The sequence below is a fragment of the Phacochoerus africanus genome, chromosome 3 (genome assembly GCF_016906955.1).
Source record: "Phacochoerus africanus isolate WHEZ1 chromosome 3, ROS_Pafr_v1, whole genome shotgun sequence".
Taxonomy (NCBI): Eukaryota; Metazoa; Chordata; class Mammalia; order Artiodactyla; family Suidae; genus Phacochoerus; species Phacochoerus africanus.
The window spans coordinates 119,970,274-119,993,891 of NC_062546.1; the positions used below are offsets into that span (position 1 = coordinate 119,970,274).

Below are 23,618 nucleotides of genomic sequence, written 5' to 3' on the forward strand. Positions count from 1 at the left end.
GTCTCCAAGTCCATGATTTTCTTTTCTGTGGAGAGGTTCATTTGTGCCGTGTATTAGATTCCAGCTACAGGTGATACCACATGGTATTTATCTTTCTCTTTCTCACTTTCTTCACTCAGTATGAGAGTCTCTAGTTCCATCCGTGTTGCTGCAAATGGCGTTATTTTGTTCTTTTTTATGGCTGAGTAGTATTCCCTTGTGTATATACACCACATCTTCCTAATCCAGTCATCTGTCGATAGACATTTGGGTTGTTTCCATGTCTTGGCTGTAGTGAATAGTGATGCAGTGAACATGCGGGTGCATGTGTCTTTTTCGAGGAAAGTTTTGTCCGGATATATGCTCAAGAGTGGGACTCCTGGGTCATATGGTAGTTCTATGTATAGATTTCGAAGGTACCTCCATACTGTTCTCCATGGTGGTTGTACCAGCTTACATTCCCACCAACAGTGCAGGAGGGTTCCCTTCTTTCCACACCCCCTCCAGCACTTGTTATTTGTGGACTTATTAATGATGGCCATTTTGACTGGTGTGAGGTGGTATCTCGTGGTCATTTTGATTTGCTTTCCTCTAATAATCGGGGATGTGGAGCATTTTTTCATGTACTTGTTGGCCATCTGTACATCTTCCTTGGGAAAATGTCTGTTCAGGTCTTTTGCCCATTTTTCCGTTGGGTTGTTGGCTTTTTTCTTGTTGAATTGTATTCAAATCATTTTGTTACACACCTAAAACTAATAGTTATAGTCACTTTCATGTATCTCAATAAAGTATAGATATAAGACAATAAAGAGAAAATGAAATAATGAAAATATAGTTGATCCAAATGGACAAAGAAACAGAAGGTAAAAAGGAATAGATGAAACAAATACAAATAGAAAGATGGTAGATTTTATTCCAACTATATTAATTAATAATTATTTAATGTAAATCATTGAAATATACTAAGACTTTCATCTCTCTAAACATACAAAATTGTCTAACATACTTTTCACTGTAAAATCATCTAAACATACTAATTGAAACAGATGAAAATTGTCCAAATGTAGTAATTAAGATGTTTTCACAACGGATACAAAAGCAGGACACTACTGTACACTGTCTGTAAGAAATTCACTCTGTAAGGGTGTGGCTCAGTGCTAACAAACCCGACTAGTGTCCATGAGGACACGTCTTTGATCCCTGGCCCTGCTCAGTGGGTTAAGGATCTGGTGTTGCCCTGAGCTGTGCCATAGGTCACAGATGTGGCTTGGATCCAGCGTTGCTGTGGCTGTGGTGTAGCCTGGCAGCTGCAGATCCAATTTGACCCTTAGCCTGGGACCCTCCATATCCCTCAGGCAGCCCTAAAAAGACCCCCCCCCAAAAAAAGGTAAAAAGATATAAAATGATATGTCATACAAACACTAATCAAAGTGAGTGTTAGTATCAGAGTAGACTTCACAGCAGAGAAAATTAACAAGAAAAGAGAAACATTACATAATGACAAAGGGTCAGTTGTCCAAATAGACATGTCTTAAATATGTACATAGCTAACAACAGAGATGTAAGATAGTTGAGTTAAACATAGATATAACTGAAGGGAGAAGTATACAAACTCACAATAATGTTGAAGTTCCTGGAATTCTCACTGTGGCACAGTGGGCTAAGGATTTGATGTTGCTGTGGCTGCAGTGTAGGTTGCAGCTGGGGCTCAGATTTACACCCTGGCTTGGGAACTTCCAAATTCCATGGATGGAGCCAAAAAAGAAAAGGTTGAAGTTCATAGCATTCCTCTCTCAGTAATTGATTGAACAAATAGATGGGAAATTAGTAAGGATATAAAAGTCCTAACACTGTCCATCAACCTGACCAAACTGGAGTAAAACTGGATGACCCAGGGAGTTCCCTGGCGGCCCAGTGAGTTAAGGATCTGGTGTTGTCACTGCTGTGATGTGGGTTGCTCCTGTGTTGTGGGTTCTACTCCTGGTCCAGGAACTTTCATGTGCTATGAGTGTGGTCAAAAAATAAATGGATGAATAACACAAGATACCCAACAGAAGTTCCATTTGTGGCTCAGCAGATTAAGAACCCAGCATAGTTTCCAGGAGGATATAGGTTTGATCCCTGGCCTCTCTTAGTGGGTTAAGGATCCGGTGTCGCTGCAAGCTGCGGCATAGATCGCAGATGTGGCTCAGAGCCGGTGTTGCTGTGGTGTAGAGGCCCTAGCCTGGTAACTTACATGTATCTCAGGTGTGGCCCTAAAAAGAAGAAAAAAAAATAAATAAAGGCTATCCAATCACAGAGTCCATGTGTTTTCCATTGCACTTGTATTATTCACCAAGACAGAGATGATATTCTAGGCCACAAAACCTTAATGAATTTAAAAACATTGAAAGATACAAAGGATGTGCTTGGGTCATAATGAAATTAGACTAGAAATCACAGATATATTTGGAAACTCTCCAAAATCCTTGGAAATTAATGATACTTTTAAATAACTCAAGAAGGAAATCATAAGGGAAGTTTAAAAAGTACTTTGAATTAAATGAAAGTGAAAGCACAGCATATCAAAATTCACGGTATGTGGCTACACCAATGCTATTTAGGAAATAGAGCATTAAATCCTTATATTAAAAAAGAACATTACATTATGGATATGCTGCATTTTATTTATTCATTCATCAGTTGATGGATGTTTGGGTTGTTTCTGCTTTTTTTTGCTGGTGTAAATAATGCTACTGTGAACATTTATGTACAGGTTTTGTGTGGACTTAAGTTTTCATTTCTGCTAAGTATGTACCTAGGAGTAGAATTGCTGGATCATGTGCTAATTCTAATGATTTAACTTTTTGAGCAATTGCCATATTATTTTATAAAGTGGCTGTATCATTTGACATACCCACCAGCAACATATGAAAGTTCTGGTTCCTCCACCTTCTTGCCAGGACTGATTTTAGCTGTTCTGCTGAGTGTGAAATGGTATCTTACTGTGGTTTTGATTTGCATCTCCCTAATAATGAGTTATCTTTTCCTGTCTTTAATGGTCATTTATATGCTGTCTTTGGAGAAATGTCCATTTAAAAATTTTTTTTTTCATTATAGAATTTTAAAGAGTTCTTTATTTTTATTTTTTATTTATTTTTTATTTATTTTTTTTTTAGGGCTGCACCCACAGCATATGGAGGTTCCCAGGCTAGGGGTCAAATCAGAGCTACAGCTGCTGGCCTACACCACAGCTACAACAACGCCAAATCCAAGCTAAGTCTGCAACCTACACCACAGCTCACGGCAACAACACCAGATCCTTAACCCACTGAGCGAGGCTGGGAATTGAACCCGAAACCTCATGGTTACTAGTCAGATTCGTTTCCACTGCACCACATGGGAATTCCAAGTGTTCTTTATTTTGGATACAAGTCTCTTAAAAGATTTATGCTTTGTGAATAATTTTCTCTGTTGTTTGACTTGCCTTTTCTTTCTCTTGATAATGTCCTTTGAGATATAAACATTTTTAATTTTGATGAAGTAAAATTTGTCTTTTGTTGCTTGTTTTCAGTGTCTTATCTAAGAAACCATTGCCTAATCCAACAAAAAGGTTTACTCCTGCTTTTTCTTTGAAGAGTTACCATTTTTGCTCTTATATTTAAATATTTGATTATTTTGAGTTGTGGGTACATTGTCATTCTTTGAAAAGTTAAATATTTATTACTACATTGTAATATGTAAACTGTATGACCCAGTCATCCCACTCTTAGGTTTTTACCCCAAATCGCTCAAAATCCATGTGCATATCAACTTTATTCATAAGTGTACAAAACTGGAAACAACTCGAGTGTCCTTTAACTGTCCCTTCATTGTCCCCAAGTGTGGTACATCCTTACAATGGAATACAACTTTGCAGTAAAAAAGAACAAAGTTCTGAGATGCCTAGTAACGTGGATAAATCTCAGATGTATCATGCTTATTAAAAGAAGCCATATTCAAAAGGCTACATATTGTATTACTCCGTTTACATATGTTTATGATATTCTTGGGAAATAAAACTATGGAAACAGATTACCAGATCAGTGGTTGCTGGGGCTAAGGGTGAGAGAGGAGCAGAGGACTGTTTCATCCAGTTCTGGAATTGCTTTACTGTTACTGTGATGGTGTTTACATATTAGACATTTGTTAGGGTTTTAGGAACTATACACCAAAATGTGTGGATTTTACTCTGTATAAATTATACCTTAAAGTAAAATAAATTTTTAAAAAAGTAGTTCTTTAGGAGTATATTTCCTGTTGAGGATGGTGTTTCTCCTGTTGTAAAGCAGTTTTCACAGTTATCCCAGGGTTTCTTTTCCCTACCTTGTGTACTGGTGTCACTTTATCCCTTGTAAAAAGTGCCATTGCTTAGTGTTGCATTTCAGCAGGATCACTAAGAAAGCAAACACCACCAGTGGCTTTTCATCCTTCCCAGCCACCGTCAGCTCTGGGCAGGGTTGTCTGCCTGGTTGCACTGCCACACAGATTTGGGCAAACCATGCCTGTTCTCTACAGATAGCCAACGTGTACCACTGTTCTTGTGACAGAATCCTCACCAAATATTTCTTGGAATGAGAAGGAAGTGTCAGATGTCTGTATAATTCTAGCTTCTTAAAGTATACTTTTTAGAAGAAAAATCTAAAGCTATGTGTGTTAGTTTCCTTTTGCTGTTATAACAAATTATCACAGACTTAGTGGCTTAAAACAAGGCAAAGTTATCAGTTTACTTTTTGTTCTGGAGGGCAGGAGTCTTTTTTTGTTTGTTTTGTTTTTGTCTTTTTAGGGCTGCACTGGCAGCATATGGAGGTTCCCAGGCTAGGGGTTGAATAGAAGTTGTAGCCGCTGGCCTACACCACACCCACAGCAACATGAGATCCTTAACCCACTGAGTAAGGCTAGGAATCGAGCCTGCATCCTCATTGATGCTAGTCGTATTCGTTTCCTCTGACCACGATGAGAACTCCAAGTCTTTATTTATTTATTTTTTTAATGTGTGGTTGATTTAGGTGCCTCATTAGTGCAGTAGGTAACACATCAGTCTCATCATAAAGTATAGTTGATTTGACTTACAATGTTGTGCCAATTTCTGGTGTACAGCAGAATAACTCAGTCATACATATATGTACATTCTTTTTTTATATGTATTATTTTCCATCATGGTCTATCCCAGGAGATTGGATATAGTTCCCTGTGCTACACAGCAGGACCTTATTGTCTATCCTTTTTAAATGTAATAGTTTGCATCTACTAACCCCAAATTCCCAGTCCATCGCACTCCCTCCCCAATCCCCCTTGGCAACCACAAGTCTGTTCTGTGTCTCTGAGTCTGTTTCTCTTCTGTAGATAGGTTCATTTGTACCATATTTTAGATTCCACATATAAGTGATATGGTATTTGTCTTTCTCTTTCTGACTTATTTCACTTAGTGTGATAATCCGTGGTTTTATCCATGTTGCTGCAGATGGCATTATTTCATTCTTTTTATGGCTGAGTAGTATTCCACTATATGTATGTATGCGTATGTGTGTGTATACCTATAGATATAGACGTACACACACACTGCATCTTCTTAATCCATTCTTCTGTTGATGGACATTTAGGTTGTTTCTGTGTCTTGGCTATTGTGAATAGTGCTTCAATGAACAAAGGGGTGTGTGTATCTTTTTGAATTAGTTTTGTCTGTATATATCCAAGAGTGGAATTGCTGGATCATATGGTAGCTCTATATTTAGTTTTCTGAGGAACCTCCATACTGTTTTCCATGGTGCTTATACCAATTTACATTCTCACAAACAGTTTCGGAGGGTTCCCTTTTTGGAGGCGGAGGTCTTAAAAAATGGGTTGCAGGTGTGCATTCTTTCTGGAGGCTCTCAGGGAGAATTAGTTTCCTTGCCTTTTCCACCTTTTCAAGGCTTCTTACTTTTCTGGCTCAAGGCCTTGCATCATTGTGATGTTTGCTTCTTTGCTCACATCTCCTTAGGCTCTGACTCTCCTGCCTGTCTCTTCCCCTGATAAACACCCTTGTGATTACATTGGGCCCTTTCAGTTAGTTCAGGATAATCTCATCATCTCAAGATTTTTAATCACATCCTCAAAGTTCTTTTTGCCATATATGTTACTGTCTTGATAGGTTATGGGGGTGAAGACCTACTCAGCTTTAGGGGGGCTATTTTTCTGTGTTGTCACATGAAGGAAATTATTTTGGTAGGGTCTAAAATTTAGGATCACTACTTTTAGGGAATGAGGTAAATTTAGAAATGTTCATATTTCTGGAAGTGCAAAATGGATAATAACGCTTGTGAAGGAAGAAGGAGGCACCCTAATAAGAAAAGAAAACTGCAGGAAGGTGTGGTGTGTTGTTATTTGAGAGTCTGTTTTGTCTTCTTTGTTTTCTTTTTTTTTGCTCCCCCTCAGCATGTGGAGTTCCTAGCCCAGGGATCAGATCCAAGCTGCAGTTGCGACTTAGGCCACAGCTTTGGCAACCCCAGATTCTTTAACCCACTGTACCGGGTCAGGGGTTGAACCCATGTCCTGGCCCTGCAGAGATGCCACTGATCTCATTGCGCCACAGTGGAACTCCTCTCTTTTTTTTTTTTTTTTGTCTTTTTAGGGCTGTACCTTTGGCATGTGGAGGTCCCAGGCTAGGGGTCGAATCAGAGCTCTAGCCTCCAGCCTATACCACAGCCACAGCAATGCGGGACCTGAGCCACGTCTGTGACCTATAACACGGGTCACGGCAACACCAGGAATGGAACCCGCATCATCATGGTTCCTAGTTGGGTTCATTAACCATTGAACCACGAAGGGAACTCTCTACTCTTATAATTTATAGCATGTCTGACTTTCATGATATTTAGTGATAATCTGCTAACATGAATTATCTGTTTTTAAATTCGATGCTTTCTAATCATTTGCTCTTTTCAAAAAAAAAAGTGATTGCTAGTAAAAGAAAATAGGATGTCTAAAATTTAGTTTCTAAATATCATCTTCTAATAAAAGGAGTTAGGACTCCTTGGTGAAGGGTTTATTCCAAATTTGGGGAAATGCAAGATGAGCTTGGAATATGTTTTGGTACCAGAAAGTAAGAGTGCTCACCACCTCCCGCAAAGTGAAAAAGATAAGCAAGTCAAAAAGTCACAGAAACAATTTGAGGGGACTTAATGACCAAAGCCAGTCAAATGAACAAAAAGTAAATAATGATAGTCATGGGTTATAGTTCATGAAGTAAGTGCCCATGAATCCATACTAAGTCCTGTAAACAATTGGGTAAGTGGATTGGAATAAGAACAGTCTTCCCTTCAGTAGAATTCTAGTCCATGTCTATAAAAGGAACAGTGGAAATAATATGGCATTAGCAAACCCACAGGTAACAGTTGTAGGCAAGAGCTGTCAATGGATGCTAAAGTCAGTGAGCCAGGGTATGCTGAGACACAGGGTATTTGCACAGTCTCAGTGGATTGCCCCACGAGGTGCTTACAAGGCAAAAGTAATAGTTTCATGGTAGAGAAATCTGACAGACACCACCATAACCAGTTATCCGGCTACCATTCCCAGTAATAAGGGACCGTTGTTACATCATGGACCCATGATTTAGGCCCCAAGAAGGGTACGATGTCGTTTCTCTGATGTTCTTGCCCAAAATGTACTGCCTCAGTTTAATCATAAGGCAATATCAGAAAGCCCCACATTGAGGGCCATTGTATAAAATAACTCTTGAGCAGTGTCATGGTCCCAAGGGTCGAGGAGACCAGGCACACTTAGATCCTGGACCAAGGAGACACAGCAGCTAAACACGGTGGGATCCTGGTGGGGCCCTGGACCAGGGCAAAGATGCTGGTACTAAAACTGGTGACATTCGAATAAGGTCTATAGATTAGTTAATAGGCTTGTATTAGTTTCACTTATTTTACTAAGATAATATGCAGTGTTCACATTATAAGCTGGGCCAAGAGTGTACAGGAATTCTTTATACTAAATTTGCAGCTTTTAATGTAAAATTATTTCAGAATAAAAGCTTAAAACACGTAAAAAGAAAATATACTCTGTGTTGCCCAGACAGTGGCATTTCATAGTTCAGTGGTCAAATTGCTGAGAGTGTGCTAGGTTCAGTGCCAACTCTAGTGGTAAACTTTTATGAAACAGAATTTCCACTCTTGAGGTACTTATAGCTGTTCAAGAGGTTGAGAAAGATGTGCAGGCCAATAAATGTCATCAGTTAACTTAATGCAGATGAAAGTTAGAAAGAGCTGCTAATGTATTTATAGAAATTAAAAATTTTTTCTTTTATTTAAAGGTTTGTTGTTGTTGTTGTTTGCTGTATATGGCCACCCCCACGGTATATGGAGGTTCCCAGGCTAGGGGTCGAATCAGAGCTGTAGCCACCGGCCTTCGCCAGAGCCACAGCAATGTGGGATCTGAGCCACGTCTGCAACCTACACCACAGCTCACGGCAACGCCGGATCCCTAACCCACTGAGCAAGGCCAGGGATCGAACCGGAAACTTCATGGTTCCTAGTCGAATTCGTTAACTACCGAGCCATGATGGGAACTCTGTCCTAAAGATGTTTTGGATTGAAATGACTACGTGCCCAGGTTGAATTCTTTGTAGTAGATTGTTATTTCTGCATTTGGTCATCATCAGCAGAAGGCTTTTCAGTGTATGGTAGAGAACGGATTTCCTGAGTATCATCAGAGTCCCAGCTGTTAGGGCATTATTTACTTCCTGTGTTATGTTTTGAAATAGGAAAGGAGAGAGTCTGGTCCAGCACAGTATTGTGTTGCCGACTTTATTTACAGCTTGTGAATGGACTGTGGGTTGCGTATGTGAAAGTTAATGGCCTTGGAATGAAAGGAGGGGGCAGTACCTTGATTAGGTCTGTGTCAGAGGGGTAGGGGTGTTCTTGGCCTTGGTGTGACCCCAGGGCACTCAGGGAGCTTTTCTTTTTTGCCATCCAGAGTATGACAAGACAGTTTTTTGTGTGTCAGAAAGTAGATGCTAATAAGTAAAACCTGGTTCTTCTTTGAGGCTGTTTTAAGGACAGAATTTAAGATGCAAATGAGTTGATTCTGAGCATTGTGATCTCTTTTGGTTGCAAAAACCGTGATGTGGCAGAGGGGGTAGGAGTCACTGAGAACAAGGTTCAGGCTGGACAGAAGGCCTTTCTCCTTTGTTTTCCAGGGGTGGTGAGACAGTGTTACTAAGTATCCCCCCTGCCCCCACTTTTACGACCTCTTAGTCACCCATTCCCAGTTTGATTTCAGAAAGCTCTTTTGCAAATAAACTGGTATAATTGCTCACTCTCGTTTAAAACTTTGGTTCCTCATCTCCCTGTGTGTTTCTTTTCACCCATGGGAGAGGACAGGGGGCAGGTATACTGAGCTCACAGGAGATGAGCAGGAATTTGAACTATTTAAATGGAGAAAACTGATTTCTAGAATAAAAGGACAGTGTCAACTGCCTTTCTTCCCGGAAAAGCTGGGAGGCCTCAATCACATGGCCCATCATTTATAGACTCTAAAAATAGAACAGTGCTGGTCTCATCTGTAAGGATACAGTTCCAGTTCCCAGGCCCTTCTGCTACTCAGTGTCCAGCATTTGACTGTTCTTGTCTTACTTCCTTTGTTTTTATAATGAAATCTCAGATGGGCTGATTTAGACCAGAGGAGATAATACTGAAGCTTGACTTTAGTCACTGAGATGCTGAGCTTGTAAACGTCTCTTGTAAAATAATGACTACCTTGTTGGCACAGAGTTTCAGAAACTGTGGAGGAGTGTCACCGTGGATTCAATGGATGAGGAGAAAATTGAAGAGTATCTGAAGCGACAGGGTATTTCTTCCATGCAGGAATCCGGACCAAAGAAAGTGGTATGTACTCTCTAGCGGAAAATGGCCTCCTCTTTGAACTGTTAGCTTGCTTCCTGTGCGGCTGTCTGAAGAGCAGGTAGGTAGGTCTCCCTTCCAGAGTTTTCTGTGTCCTTAATGCCATGGCCTTGCTCAGAAGCATTCAGATCATGTCCGGTGTATGGGTGGATGGCCCTCAGGTGCTGTTCCCCAGGTGTGTGAGAGGCCCCCCCCCCCGCCCTAAGCCCGTCCTGGCAGGGATTGCTCTCAAGCTCCAGCCAATGGACTTCCAGTGCCGGCATGCTGTCTTCCCAGTTTCTAGCAGGGGCCTGCTCATCACCCTCTTCTTTATGACCTTCATCTTGCCCCCTCCCACTTGCTCCCGGAGCCCCATGGACTGGTGCCTGGCTTTGCCGTAGCCCTGATCACACTGAATTGTCTTTGTTGACTCGCAAGTCCCTTAGGAACCAGATACTATTGTCTTTATAGCTCCAAATCTTGCTCACTGGAGAGATTTGTAATCAAATGTACCAGCTAACTGACTTCTCCAGCCCAGGTGGAGGAGTATTTCACCACCACCCTGGACACTGGCAGCTCTGCAACTCTCCCTTGTTCCCTTGCCCACTGTCGTGCCTTGTAGCTTGCCTTCTTTGTGACTCTGTGTGTGTTTCATTCAGTGAATTTTTAGGACTCCTTAAAAGGGAAAATTTATTGCTCGTGATCTCAGTGAATCAGTGCGATGTAGCACTTCATGGTTTTCTTTCATAGCTTAGTTTGTTGATTTTTTTATTGTGTGATATTAATATTTCAAGTATACAGTAAAGAGAATTAAAAGAGAATAATACTTAACAAATCTTCCTGTGTCCATCCACTTTCCACTTCCCAATATTGTCCTATCTCTATATTTTACTGTATTTGCTTCAGATCTTCTTTTCTTATTGGTAATGGTGGATAAATTTTTAAACCTCCTAATAGAGATGAAAAACAAAGAGCTTTACTGCTTCTCTTCTTATGTTCTTAGTGTCTAGAATAGTTCTGCTCACTTTCATCCCAGTCCATTTTTTTTCGAGGTGGAGGTAGGCTCTTCACTGTTGCAGAAAGCAGCAGTTGACAGTTGGGGAGCGTGCTATGGATTGGTGTGTGTGAAGCTGGGCCACAGAACAGAAAAATGTCACAATCTGCTGCTGGTTTCTGGGGCATCTGTCAAAATCCTCTCCATATTACTGCTCTGAAGAGCTGTTGTTACTCATTCTTTTTACCTTCTCCTGTAGGCCCCTGTTCAGAGAAGGAAGAAGCCTGCTTCTCAGAAAAAGCGACGGTTTAAGACTCACAATGAGCACTTGGCTGGGGTGCTGAAGGACTACTCAGACATTGCGCCTGGCAAGTAGTGAACACTTTTGTCTGAGAGCAAGAGTTAGAAAGTCAAGATCTTCCTCATTGACGCTGGGACATGAAGACTGGCCGTCTCCCCATTCTCCTTCTGAGGACCGAGGAGAGGAGCAGTTGAGTTTACAGAACAAATGCAGATCACCAGTCTCGAAGCTTATTGTAACTAATGGGCTAATGAGAAATGTGCTTTTCCCTGTTACCCTCTGTCACTTCTTGGGGGAAAGGCGCTCAGCATGGCATGCAGGTGTCTTTGCTATTTATCTACTTCTAAGTGGTTCCTGGTTCCATTTTTCCTCTTGTATTACTTTAGAACAAGTTTGCCGATAGTCTTGAATGCAATATTTGTTTATTCCAAAGGAACATATTTATATTAAAATCATCGTAGAAGGAGCTCTAAGATGTCATTGAGTTCAGTTTGCTTCTTTCTATGCTTGACAGTGGCTGGCGGCAGCTCCAGCCTTTGACTCCCACAGGTGCTTGTTTGGAATGTTGTGGAAGACTGTTATCTGTGCTTTGCTGAGCATGTGGATTTCATAATTGGAGCACAAGGTGTGCCTCTTGTTAGCAAGTGAAGCAGTGAAGATACACTGCATGTGATTTTTTTTTTTTTTTTTTTTTTTTTTTTAGGGCTGCACCTGTGGCTTATGGAGGTTCCCAGGCTAGGGGTCAAATCTGAGCTGTAGCTGCCGACCTACACCGCAGCTCACAGGAACGCTGGATCCTTAACCCACTGAGGGAGGCTAGGGATCGAACCTGCAATCTCATGGTTCTAATCAGATTATTTTCCGCTGTGCCATGACGGGAACTCCTACATGTGATTTTTAATGCTTTCTTTTAAAAGGATAAGTCAGTAGTTAGCCTCTTGTCTGTCGTAAGTCACATCCTCATGTCATTGCCAATAGGGTGGATGGAGTCGGCTTGCTGACTTCAATATCAGCATCACCAGGTGAGGCTTCCCTCTGTCTCCCCAGCACTGGCCCAGCTCACGAGAGCTGTTAGCAGACACCAGGGTTCTGAGGTGTCGTGTTGACTTTGGGGGACAGCTATGTCATTCCAGCCTTCTATAGTAAACTACCCATTTTTCCTATCTGTGCTTGTTTTATGGTATGTGGTGGGCCTTTGGATTGATTGTTACAGTCCTCATATCGCAAGTTGAAATTCTAGTGGGTTGTAACAAACGAGGTTTGGTGTTCTCAACAAAGGAATGGTGGTAACCTAAAGCAGTTAGCACTTTGTATAGATGACAAGGAGACTTTTTGCTGTTGTAGTTTTTATTTTTATCCTTTCTATTTACTTCTCATCTGTTTTCAGCATCATCTTATTTCAGTGTTCTCTTTCCTCTTTCATATATCCAAGCCCCAAAATATGGCATCAGAAGATGTAAAACTGAGGCTCCTCATGATAAATTTAGAAAATGGGAATCACAGCCTGTCTTGCTTTGTAGAGGATTCTTGTTAATAAGAAAGAGCTTATATCTGATAGTATAAGCTGGTTTTCTGGTGAAAAAAAATCTGGAGCTAGCTTATTCCAAGTGTGCCTACTTTTTTTGTGGTCTGTACATACCCCTCCTCCCCATTTTATTGAGATGTAATTGACATACATCACTGTGTAAGTTTAAGGTGTACAGCATAATGATTAGACTTATGTGTTATAATGAGATGATGATGGCAGTAAGTTAACATCAGCCATCTCATATAAATACAAAAGAGAAAAATGTGATGAAACTCCTAGGATTTACTTTTAACAACTTTCGCATGTATCATATAGCAGTGGTTAACTATAGTCATCATGTCGTAAGTTATATCCCTAGTTATTTATTTATTTTATAATTGAAAATTTGTATCTTTTCATCAGCTTTATCCAGTTCTTCCTCACCCTGGCCCACACCTCTGATAACCACAGATCTTATCTTTTTCATTTCTTTTTTTGCTTTTTAGGGCCACACCCACAGCATATGGAAGTTCTCTGGCTAGGGGTCCAGTCAGAGCTACAGATGCTGGCCTATGCCACAGCTCACAGCAATGCCAGATCCTTAACCCACTGAGCAAGGCCAGGGATTGAACCTGCATCCTCGTGGATACTAGTTGGTCTCATTACCACTGAGCCACCATGGGAACTTCCTGATCTTTTCTGTCAGTTTTTTTTCCCCCCTAAGATTGCACATACAAATGTTATCATATTGTATTTGCTTCATCTATGTGACTTTTTTTCTTTTTTTTTTCTTTTTATGGCCACACCTGTGGCATGTGGAAGTTCCCAGGCTTGGGGTTGAAGTGGAGCTGCAGCTGTGGGCCTTGCCACAGACAACAGATCTGAGCTGCATCTGCGACCTACACCACAGCTGCAGCTGTGGGCCTTGCCGCAACACCAGATCTGAGCTGCATCTGCGACCTACACCACAGCTGCAGCTGTGGGCCTTGCCGCAACACCAGATCTGAGCTGCATCTGCGACCTACACCACAGCTTATGACAAAGCCAAATTCTTAACCCACTGTGCAAGGCCAGGGAGCAAACCTGCATCCTCACGGACACTGTGTTGGATTCTTAACCTACAGAGCTGCAATGGGAACTCCTTTCTCTGATTTATTCCCTTAGCATAATGCTCTCAAGTGTCCATCCATGTTGCCGCAAATGACAGGATTTCCAGCTGGATGATTGGCATTAATTATTTTTTTTTTTTAAGGGCCACAGGTGCAGCATATAGAACTTCCCAGGCTAGGGGTGGAATTGGAGCTGTAGCTGCCAGTCTCTGCCACAGCTACAGCAATGCCAGATCTGAGCCACGTCTGTGACCTACACCTCAGCTCATGGCAGAGCCGGATCTTTAAGCCACAGAGGATCGAACCTGTGTCCTCATGGCTACTAGTCCTGCTGAGCCACAACGAGGAACTCTGGCATTAATTCTTATATATGTATGTATTTATTTAATATAGTTTATTTATAATATTGTATTAATATCAGGTGTACAGTTTCAGATTCTTTTCCATTGTAGGTTATTACAAGATATTCAGTATATTTCCCTCTGCTATGTAGTAAATCTTGTTGTTTACCTATTTTTTATATAGTGGTGTGAACCTGTTAGTCCTATACTCCTGATTTATCCCTCCCACTTTCCCCTTTCCCCTTTGGTAACCATGAGTTTGTTTTTTAACTGTGAGTCTGTTTCTGTTTTGAAAATAAGTTGATTTGTATCATTTTTTTAGATTCCACATACAAGTGATATATGATATTTGTCTGACTTCACTTAGTATGATAATCTCTGTATCCATCTATGTTGCTGCAAATGGCAATATTTCATCCTTTTTCATGGCTGAGTAATGTTCCTGCATGTGTGTGTGTGTCTTTATTCATCTGTTGATGGACACTTAGGTTGCTTTCATGTCTAAGCTATTTTAAATAGTGCTGCTATGAACACTGATGTGCATGTATCTTTTCAAATTACAGTTTGCTTCTTTTCCTGATAACATGCTACCCAGGAGTGGGATTGCTAAATCATGTGTTAACTCTACTATTAGGGGATTTTTGTTGTTGCTGTTGTTGTTTTTTGCTTTTTAGGGCCATACCCGCAGCATATGGAAGTTCCCAGGCCAGGGGTTGAATGGGAGCTGCAGCTGCCAGCCTACACCACAGCTATAGCAATGTGGAATCCAAGTCATGTCTGCAACCTACATAACAGCTCATGGCAATGCCCAATACTTAAACCCCACTGAGCGAGAATACTAGTTGGGTTTGTTTTCTGCTGAGCCACAATAGGAACTCCTCTATTGTTAGTTTTTTAAGGCACATCTATACTGTTTTCCGTAATGGCTGCACCAATTTACATTCCCACCAACAGTACTAAGAAGGTTCCTTTTTCTCTACACCCTCTCTAGCATTTATTACTTGAGACTATTTGATGACGGCCTTTCTTGCTGGTGTGAGGTGACACCGCATTGTCATTTTGATTTGCATTTCTCTGATACATTAATTCTTCACATGTTTGGTGAAGTTCACCTGTGAAGCCATTTGGGCCTGGGCTTTTTCTTCATTGGAAAAAATTTTTTTTTTTTTGTCTTTTTGCCATTTCTTGGGCCGCTCCCGCAGCATATGGAGCTTCCTAGGCTAGGGGTCGATTCGGAGCCATAGCTGCCAGCCTACGCCAGAGCCACAGCAACGTGGGATCCAAGCCAAGTCTGCAGCCTACACCACGGCTCACGGCAACGCCAGATTGTTAACCCACTGAGCAAGCCAGGGATAGAACCCACAACCTCATGGTTCCTAGTCAAATTCGTTAACCACTGCGCCACGACAGGAACTCCGGAAAATTTTTGGTTACTGATTCAATCTTCTTACTAGTAATTGATCTTTTCAGATTTTTTGTTTCTTCCTGATTTGGTCTAGGTAGGTGGTATTTTTCTAAGTATTTTTCCATTTCTTCTAGGTTGTGTGTTTAATTGGTGTATAGTTGTTCATAGAAGCTACTTAACAGTTTGGTTTTTTTTTTGTATCACTCGTAACGTCTCCTTTTTCATTTACACTTTTGTTGATTGGGATCTGTCCTTGGTTAGTGTAGCTGGATGTTTATCAATTTTGCTTATCTTTCCAAAGAACCAGTTCTTAGTTTGGTTAATCTTTCTGTTGTTTTTCTTTTCTCAGTTTCATTGATTTCCGTTCTAATCTTTGTTGTTTCCTTTCTTCTGTTAACGTGGGTTCAGTTGGTTCTTTTTCTAGCTTCTTAAGGTACAGAGTTAGGTTGTCTATTTGTCAATGTAGATATTTATTGCTGTGAAGTTCCTTCTTAGAACTGCTTTTGCTGCATCCTGTAAGTTTTGGTATGTTGTGTTTCCATTTTCATTTGTCTCAAGATACATTTTAATTTTTCTTTTAATTCATTTTTGATCCATTGGTTGTTCAAGAGAGTGTTGTTTGATTACCATGTGTTTGTGAATTTCCACATTTCCTCCTTGCATTGATTTCTAGTCTCATACCACTGTGTTTAGAGCAGCTACTTGGCATGATTTCAGTGTTTTTGTGTTTGCTAAGACTTGTTTTGTGAACTAATATATGGTCTATTCTAAGATATGTTCCATGTGTGCTTGAGAAGAATGCCTTTTCTGCTGTTGGGTAGAATGTTCTGTATAGTATGACCCTTAAATGACATTAGGGGTTAGGGGTGTTGAACCCCTGCACAGTCAAAATTATGCATGTAACTTTACAATCAGCCCTTGTATCTGTGCATTCAACCAACCATGGGTTGTGTAGTACTATAATATATATTTATTGAAAAAAAAAATCCACATACAAGTGGACTTGGTGCAGTTCCAAGACTGTATGTCTGTTAGGTGCATTTGGTCTCTAGTGTTGTTCAGATTTGCTGTTTCCTTATTGATCTTCTGTCTGGATCGTCTCCCCATTTTAGAGAGTGGGATATTAAAGAATTGTTCTATCTTCCTGATTGATGACCCTTTTATCATTATGTAATGACCTTCTTTGTCTCTTTTTTACCATTTTTAAAGCCTGTTTTTGTCTTACTTAAGTATAGCTATGCCTGCTTTTCTCTTGAATAGCATTTGCTTGAAATATCTTTTTCTGTCCCTTTACTCTCAGTCTCTGTGAGTCTTTAAGGCTAAAGAGAGTCTCTGGTAGGCTGGATCTTGGGTTTTTTTTTTTTTTTAATCCATTCAGCAGTTGTGTATTTTGATCAGATAATTTAATCCATTTACGTTTTAAGTTACTGATAGGTAAGGACTTGTTGCCATTTTGTTGTTTTCTGGCTGTTTTGTAGATCCTTTGTTTTTTCATATTCTGTCTTTTTTTTTTGTAGTTTGATGTCTTTTGATGTCAATATGCTTTGACTTCTTCATCATATTTTTTGGTGTAATTAGTGCAGGTTTTTCCCTATGGTTACCATGAGGCTTACATAAAATGTCTCAAGATTATAAAACTAATTCACACTAATATACTTGACATTAAGAGAATTCCTAAACTTCGCACTTTTACTTCTACCCCTCATGTTTTTGGTTATTGATATTACAGTTCATGTCTCTTTAATATTGTGTAACTAATAATGGATATTACAGTTATGGTTATTAAAAATTTTTTATTATAGTTGATTTACAATGTTGTGCCCATTTCTGCTGCACAGCAAAGTGACAATTAACACCTAAAAAATATAGAACACTTCATGAATTTACATGTCAAACTTCTGCTGGGCCATGCTAATCTTCTCTGTAGCATTCCAATATTAGTATATGTGCTGCTGAAGCGAGCACTGGTTATATAGTTATTACTATGTTTGTTTTCTAAGGTTTAAATTAGAGTTGTAAGTAAATCATGCATTACTGTTACTATATTACACAATCTAACTTTGACTGTATATTTACCATTACCAGTGAGTTTTATCCTAAATTCTTTCTTATGTTTTTATGATGTTAATGAAAATTCTTTTCTTTCACTCAAAAAAAAAAAAAATCTCTTTAGCATTTCACTCTTTTTTTCCTCTTAGCATCTCTTATGGTCTAGTGGTGATGAGCTCCAGCTTTTGTTTGTTCAGGAATGTCTTTTGTCTCTCCTCCATTTCTGAAGGACAGCTTTACCAGGTATAGATTTCTTGGTTGACACTTTCTCTCTTAAAGTATTTTAAATATGTCATCCCATTCTCTCCTGGCCTGAAACATTCCTAATGAGAAATCCACTGACAATTTTAAGGGAGCTCCCTTGTGTGTAATTTCCCTCTTTTGCTGTTTTCAAAATTGTTTCTCTTTGACTTTTGACAATTTAATTATATCCTGTTCAGGCTCAGCCTATCTTGGATCCTTTGAGCATCATAAATCTGGACTTCCACTATTCTCCCCAGGTTTGGGAAATTTTCAGCCATTATTGCTTTAAATATACTTTCTTTCCCTTTATCGTCTCCTCCTGTAATTCCCATAATGTGAACTTTTTCTTTTGATTGTATCCCATAAGTCCTATAGTCTTTCTTCATGCATTTTCATTCTTTTTTCTTTTAGCTCCTCTGACTGGATAATTCAAATGCCCTGTCTTCAAGGTACTAATTCGTCTACAGGGTCGAGTCAGATTTTTAAGCTCTCTTTTGAATTCTTCATCACTGTATTTTTCAGCTATAGAATTTCTGTTTGGTTTTAGTTTGATGGTTTCTGTTTCTTTGTTGATCTTCTCGTTTTGTTCATGCATTGTTTTTGTAATTGTTTTAGTTGTCTATGTTGTTTTTGTAGTTCACTGATCTATTTAATTCTTTGACAGGTCATAGCACTCTCTCTTTTTTTTTTTTTTTACGGAGTTCTGGGGTCAGGGATCAGATCCAAGCTGCCGTTGTGACTCACACCATAGCTGTGGCAATGCTGGATTCTTAATCCACAGTGCCTGGTTGGGGATTGAACCTGTGTCCCAGTGCTCCAGAGATGCCACTGATCTTGTTGTGTCACAACAGGAACTCCTCTTTAGTGTCTTTATTGGAGCTTTATTAGTTTCCTTTGGTGGTGTCATATTTACCAGTTTTTCCCCCTGGTATTTGATTCCTTCACTTGGTTTCTGCACATTTGAGTAAATGGTCTCCTCCTGCAAACTTCACAGTTTTGCTTTGGCAGAGCCATTTCTTCACGAGTCATCTTAATTTATCTTTTTGGACTTATTACCTGGCAATGTCATTGGGCAGGTGGGGCCTGCTATCAAGGCCTGTTTTTGGAGAGGTCATGCCTGAGCTCTGAGGTTGATGAAGGGGGTGGTATTGGCCGAGAACAGTTGAATAGGATGGCTGGCTTGGTTTCCCGCCTCTCGAGCCTGTAAGATAGGCTCTGTGGTTGCCTGGGTTCTCTGGTCAGACTAACAGGACTGGGCTCTACACTCAGCAGTAGGTAGAGATGTGAATTAGCTTCTCTGCTCTGGTGGGGCAGCAGGACAGGCTCAAGCCCCAACAGGGCTTGTTGTTTGGGGACCCAAATCAAGTGAGACTTCGAACTGAATTTCCTGGCCAGACATGGCTGCTGGTTTTGCTGTGCAGACAGGGAGAATTTAGGGTCATGTTCTCTGTTAAGGTGCCACTGGAAGCAGGGCTGTTAAATGGCCTATGCAACTCCCCATGTGTTCTGCCTAGGTTCACTGGTGAGCAGGCTGAAATCTGTATCCAGTAATGGTCAAGACTGCAAATGAGTTTTCATGTCTGGGCAGCTCCAAAAACCACAAAAATAAGGGTTTTTGTGGTCATGACTCAGGCTGACCTGTGCCCCAGATTCTGTGGCAGAACAGGGCGTCTGGCTTTGCTCTGTGGACCATCAGCTCTGCCTGCTGGACTCTGAGTGTTGTGGCTCTGCAGCTTTCCAGGGTTCTGGCCAGGCTTTCTGGTTGAGTGGGGCCAGGAACTACACTTAGCTGGGGTGGAGCTGTGACTTAGCTCCTTGCCCATGCAGAGCCAGGAATCCTCCAGGCCTGGTGCTGGCTCTGCAGGCAGTCAGCTCTGTTAGAGCACTGCAGGGCCAGGTATCATCCAGGTGTTTTCGCCACTGTGGGACTTCAGCTCAAGTGCTGTAGGTGGGAATCAGTTTGCCAAGATCCACAGCTGGTTGTTGTGAACCCCTCCTCCATCACAGAGTCCCAGTGGTCAAGGCCCATTGATTTCCTTGCAATCCCCTGAGGCAGACCCAGAGTGTGGGGTTCCTAAGATGTGACCCACAGTGCAGGGGTAGCTGGACGCCCACCCTGGGCTCTCCCCACTGGAGGAAGGGGAGACCTTGGTGTGGTGCTGCGTCGGTCCCGGGGTGGAGCATTGTGGTCACTGTGTAGCAGTTCCTCTTACCCTTCTGATGTGGTCTGTCTTGGTCTCTGTGGTACAGGGAGTTGCTTCAACCTCACCCTCGTGTTCTAGAAGTCTCTCAGTGGTGTCCTGTCTATGAATAGTTTGTTCTTGTGCGGGGGAGTGAAGTCAGGAATGACCTATTTCATCACCTTGGTGATGTCTGTCACCTGTTGCTATCCTGTTTTGTTGGTTAGGTCTGCAGGTTCAGTTTGGACACCTCAAACACTTCATCTTGTTTGGGAAGGAGACAGACGCCAAGGCCTCCGTAACAGGTTCTCAGATGAGATGCTCTAGTGTGGGTTGTGTATTACTGGTGGCCTCTAGCTAGGCCTGTGCTGATCAGTACTTTGTGAACTGGCGTGGTGATTGATGTCTGGATCTTGTCTTAACTTATTTCAGAAATGAGGAAGTTGGGAGTCCCTGTCGTGGTGCAGTGGAAGGAATCTGACTAGGAACCATGAGGTTGCGGGTTTGATCCCTGGCCTCGCTCAGTGGGTTAAGGATCTGGCGTTGCTGTGAGCTGTGGTGTAGGCCGGCAGCTATAGCTCCGATGGGACCCCTGGCCTGCGAATCTCCATGTGCTGTGGGTGTGGCCATAAAAAGACAAAAGACAAAAAAAAAAGAAAAAAAGAAAAAAAAGAAATGAGGAAATGGAAGTCTGGAAAAATGAATCATTTTGCTAAATTGTTACACTTGCCAGTTCTTTCACTTTACCTCATTCCCTTGTGTTTTCTTGTGTTAAGCCTTGATCATGCCCTTTGCCCCACTACATGGGAGAGAAATTCTTCTGTGTACCCCAAGCTGAGGTGTTGGGTTGGTTCTTCTGCTGTCTTTGTGGGAAGGTGTGATAGGAATCCAGTTGTGTTCGAAGATTGTAATAAAAAGAGGAGTCTTTTGCCAGTTCTTCTGGGCTCCTAGACAAATAATCCACCAGAAATTCAAGTTAGGGTTGAAGTCACGTTCTTGCCTCTGCCTGTTTCTGCTGGACCTTTGGGCCTTGAGCACTGAGTTGGAATGGGCATGGCTGGGTTCGTTAAAAGTTTGAGACAGTCTGCAGTGCATCTGATCTATAATTCATCACAGTCATCGAGGCTTTTAGGAGATAGCTAAGAGAAATTTATTTGAGCCCAAAGTGTAAAAAATGAGCATTTGGCTGCTGCTGTCACATCCTGTAAGTGTGGCCAGATGATGGGACTCAGGGGACGGAGGGGCACTTGTACGTGTGGAGCAGAGTCTCCACGAGGAGGCAGTGCAGCGACTGGCTGTTAGTCCGGTTCTGTCGTGCACAGCAGGGTGCTGAGGATGGACAGCCTGGGGTTCTTTTGTGGGCAGCGTGAAGTTACCAGCAGGAAAATCATGCCCTGGATGTGGGGATAGGGCATTTGGATTTATAAATTCTTCAGTTCTTACCTGCTAATGAAGGTTTTCTGAGGCACAGAAAATAAGACTTGTCCTTCTTCCTTCTAGCTGCTGTTTTCACTAGCAGAAATTATTCATTTGTGGGGAAGATGACTTGGGGTTATCTGAGGTGTTACTCTTCTTAATAAGCCGAGGCCAGCACTGTTGCTGTGGAGTGAGGTTGGGGTGCTGGGTGTGGAGATGGCACGAGGTCCTAGCCTCATGTGTTGTCACCCTTGGAGCTTACTGTGCAACAGGCCATCTTTTCTGGGCTTTTCCTGAGAGAGTAGATGTTCTCTGGGAGGCAGAGGGCTGGGCATGGGAGGTCTGAGGGCCTCTTGGACCCCACTTGCCAGTGGAGCTGGACCTTGGGCCTCCGTCCCTGTCCTGTGAGCATCGAGTGAGCACTTAGGAAACGCAGGGCTACAGCAGGCCCCGGTGCTGTGCTGTCAACCTTCATTCTGGCCACAATTCAGAAAACAAAAGCACGTTTCCCTTCACAGTGGGATTTCCACTGGAAGTAAAAGTGTTGGTGCTCTCAGAGGGTGCAGGGCTGCTGTGACCAGCCTTGGGACGCTGACTCCTGCAGTGCTTGTCCAGCTCCCCTGGTTTGGGCAGCACCTCCCTGTGACTCACACCATGTGGCTTCAAGATCCTGTGAGAATCCAGTGACTTTCAACCGCTGAGAACATTGCAGAGCTCAAGAGATGTTCAGTGCAGAGTTACCTTAAATTTTTTTTTTCTTAAATGAATAAAAATACAGAAAGATGTAAACCGGAGAGAATGGAGTAAACTATAGCCTGACCTTGGCAGGACCAGCTGTAGCAATACCAAGCACAAGTTCATCTTGCACTTGACTGTCATAAGATGCTAATCCTTTTTGGCTGAGTCCCTCACACCCAGGTCCTGTGTTCTGGTTTTAGGGGAAAAGTGCTCTTTTGTCCAGGCAGGTTTTTTAACCTGAGCATCATGTCTTGTTCCATTTAGGTGTGTGTGTGTGGTTTTTTTTTTTTTTTTCGCTAGGGAGATAAGTTCAGGTAGAATTTAAGCATCTGGCCTAATTAAGTTTCTAATTCTGTGCTAATTAGCATGGTCAGAGTTTCACTTGAACTTGGAGTGAGAGATGTGTGTGGGGAACGGAGGGCTTCTCTGTTGTCTTGGTTTATGGGCATGTTGTTATGGTTTGTGGGCACAGGGCCCCTCTTAAAGCAGGGAAGTGTGGTTTGTACTGTGGAAGCCCTGGTAGAGCAGCACCTATGGGTAACAGGAGCCTGCAGAAAGAGGATGAAGCAAAAGGAAGACCTCTTAGGGCATATTGGCACCTCTGGGGACTTGTAGTCCAAGAGCCACGCAGGCTAGGGAAGAGTTAGTACCATCTAGGGTGTTCCGCAGCAGCAGCATAGCTCTACCATGGCAGTTAAATGTTTTCCTAGTTAGGGAGCCTTATCAGTTTGCTGACTGTGTATGGTTTTTAAGCATCACGGTTGAGTTTCAGGGTCAGTGTTGTGAGGACCAGCATTTCAGATAACACCTCACTAGTGACAGATTGTCTTCTGCCCTCAGAACGTGGTACAGTTGTCTGGTGTCATGAGGAAGTATGACATAATAGAGGTAAGAGTTGAAGAGTAAGGGAGCAGCCACGGGGTTATACTCTTCAAACTGGGTAAAAACGTGCTTTTCACGTAACAGTTGGCTGTCCCAGTGATGGGGGTACCGTAGGAAATTTGTTCGTAGTCTTAGAGCTAAGCACACTTTGCCCAAAGGACTTAGAAATAACATGTTGATACCTATACGTCACTGTGACACAGATACCCAGAGTTCTTGGGATGTCAGCCCTGTTCCTTCCATTCTCAGGAATGTTCCTTATGCTGCACAGCTGAAGACCCGAAGGTGCCATGGAAATGAGGGCCGTAATAAATGCAGGTTGGTCCTACGAGAGTAGGTTTAACACACATTTGGATACTGGGTCTGATGAATTTGAATCCTATATATATGATTTTACTGGAAGTTTAACTTTCCTCTTGCCAGTTTCTAAAGTTCTTTTCCATATTTCCTTAAAAAAAAATTTTTTTTTGTAGTTTTTATGGCCATATCCATGGCATATAGAAGTTTTTGGGCCAGAGATTGAATCTGAGCCACAGCTGCACCAGACCAGGGATCAAAACCCACACCTCCACCTCCTTGTGACCCCAAGCGGC

At 41.8% G+C, this 23,618-nt stretch overlaps 1 protein-coding gene and 1 non-coding gene across 3 annotated transcripts in view; one reads left to right on the top strand and one right to left on the bottom strand.

The window, feature by feature from the left end:
• Window positions 1-11,628, top strand: part of GTF2E2 (general transcription factor IIE subunit 2) — an 81,298-nt gene extending 69,670 nt beyond the window's left edge. For both annotated transcript variants that reach the window (XM_047772542.1, XM_047772541.1), the window contains exons 7-8: window positions 9,751-9,866; window positions 11,114-11,628. In XM_047772542.1, coding sequence (XP_047628498.1) covers window positions 9,751-9,866; window positions 11,114-11,230 — 233 coding nt within the window. In that variant the 3' untranslated portion in view covers window positions 11,231-11,628. The remainder of the gene's footprint in view (window positions 1-9,750; window positions 9,867-11,113) is intronic.
• Window positions 11,629-17,376: 5,748 nt separating this feature from the next.
• On the bottom strand, window positions 17,377-17,482 carry LOC125123744 (U6 spliceosomal RNA). The gene has a single exon (XR_007134133.1). It is a non-coding gene; the product is annotated as a U6 spliceosomal RNA (small nuclear RNA).
• Window positions 17,483-23,618: the final 6,136 nt, after the last annotated feature.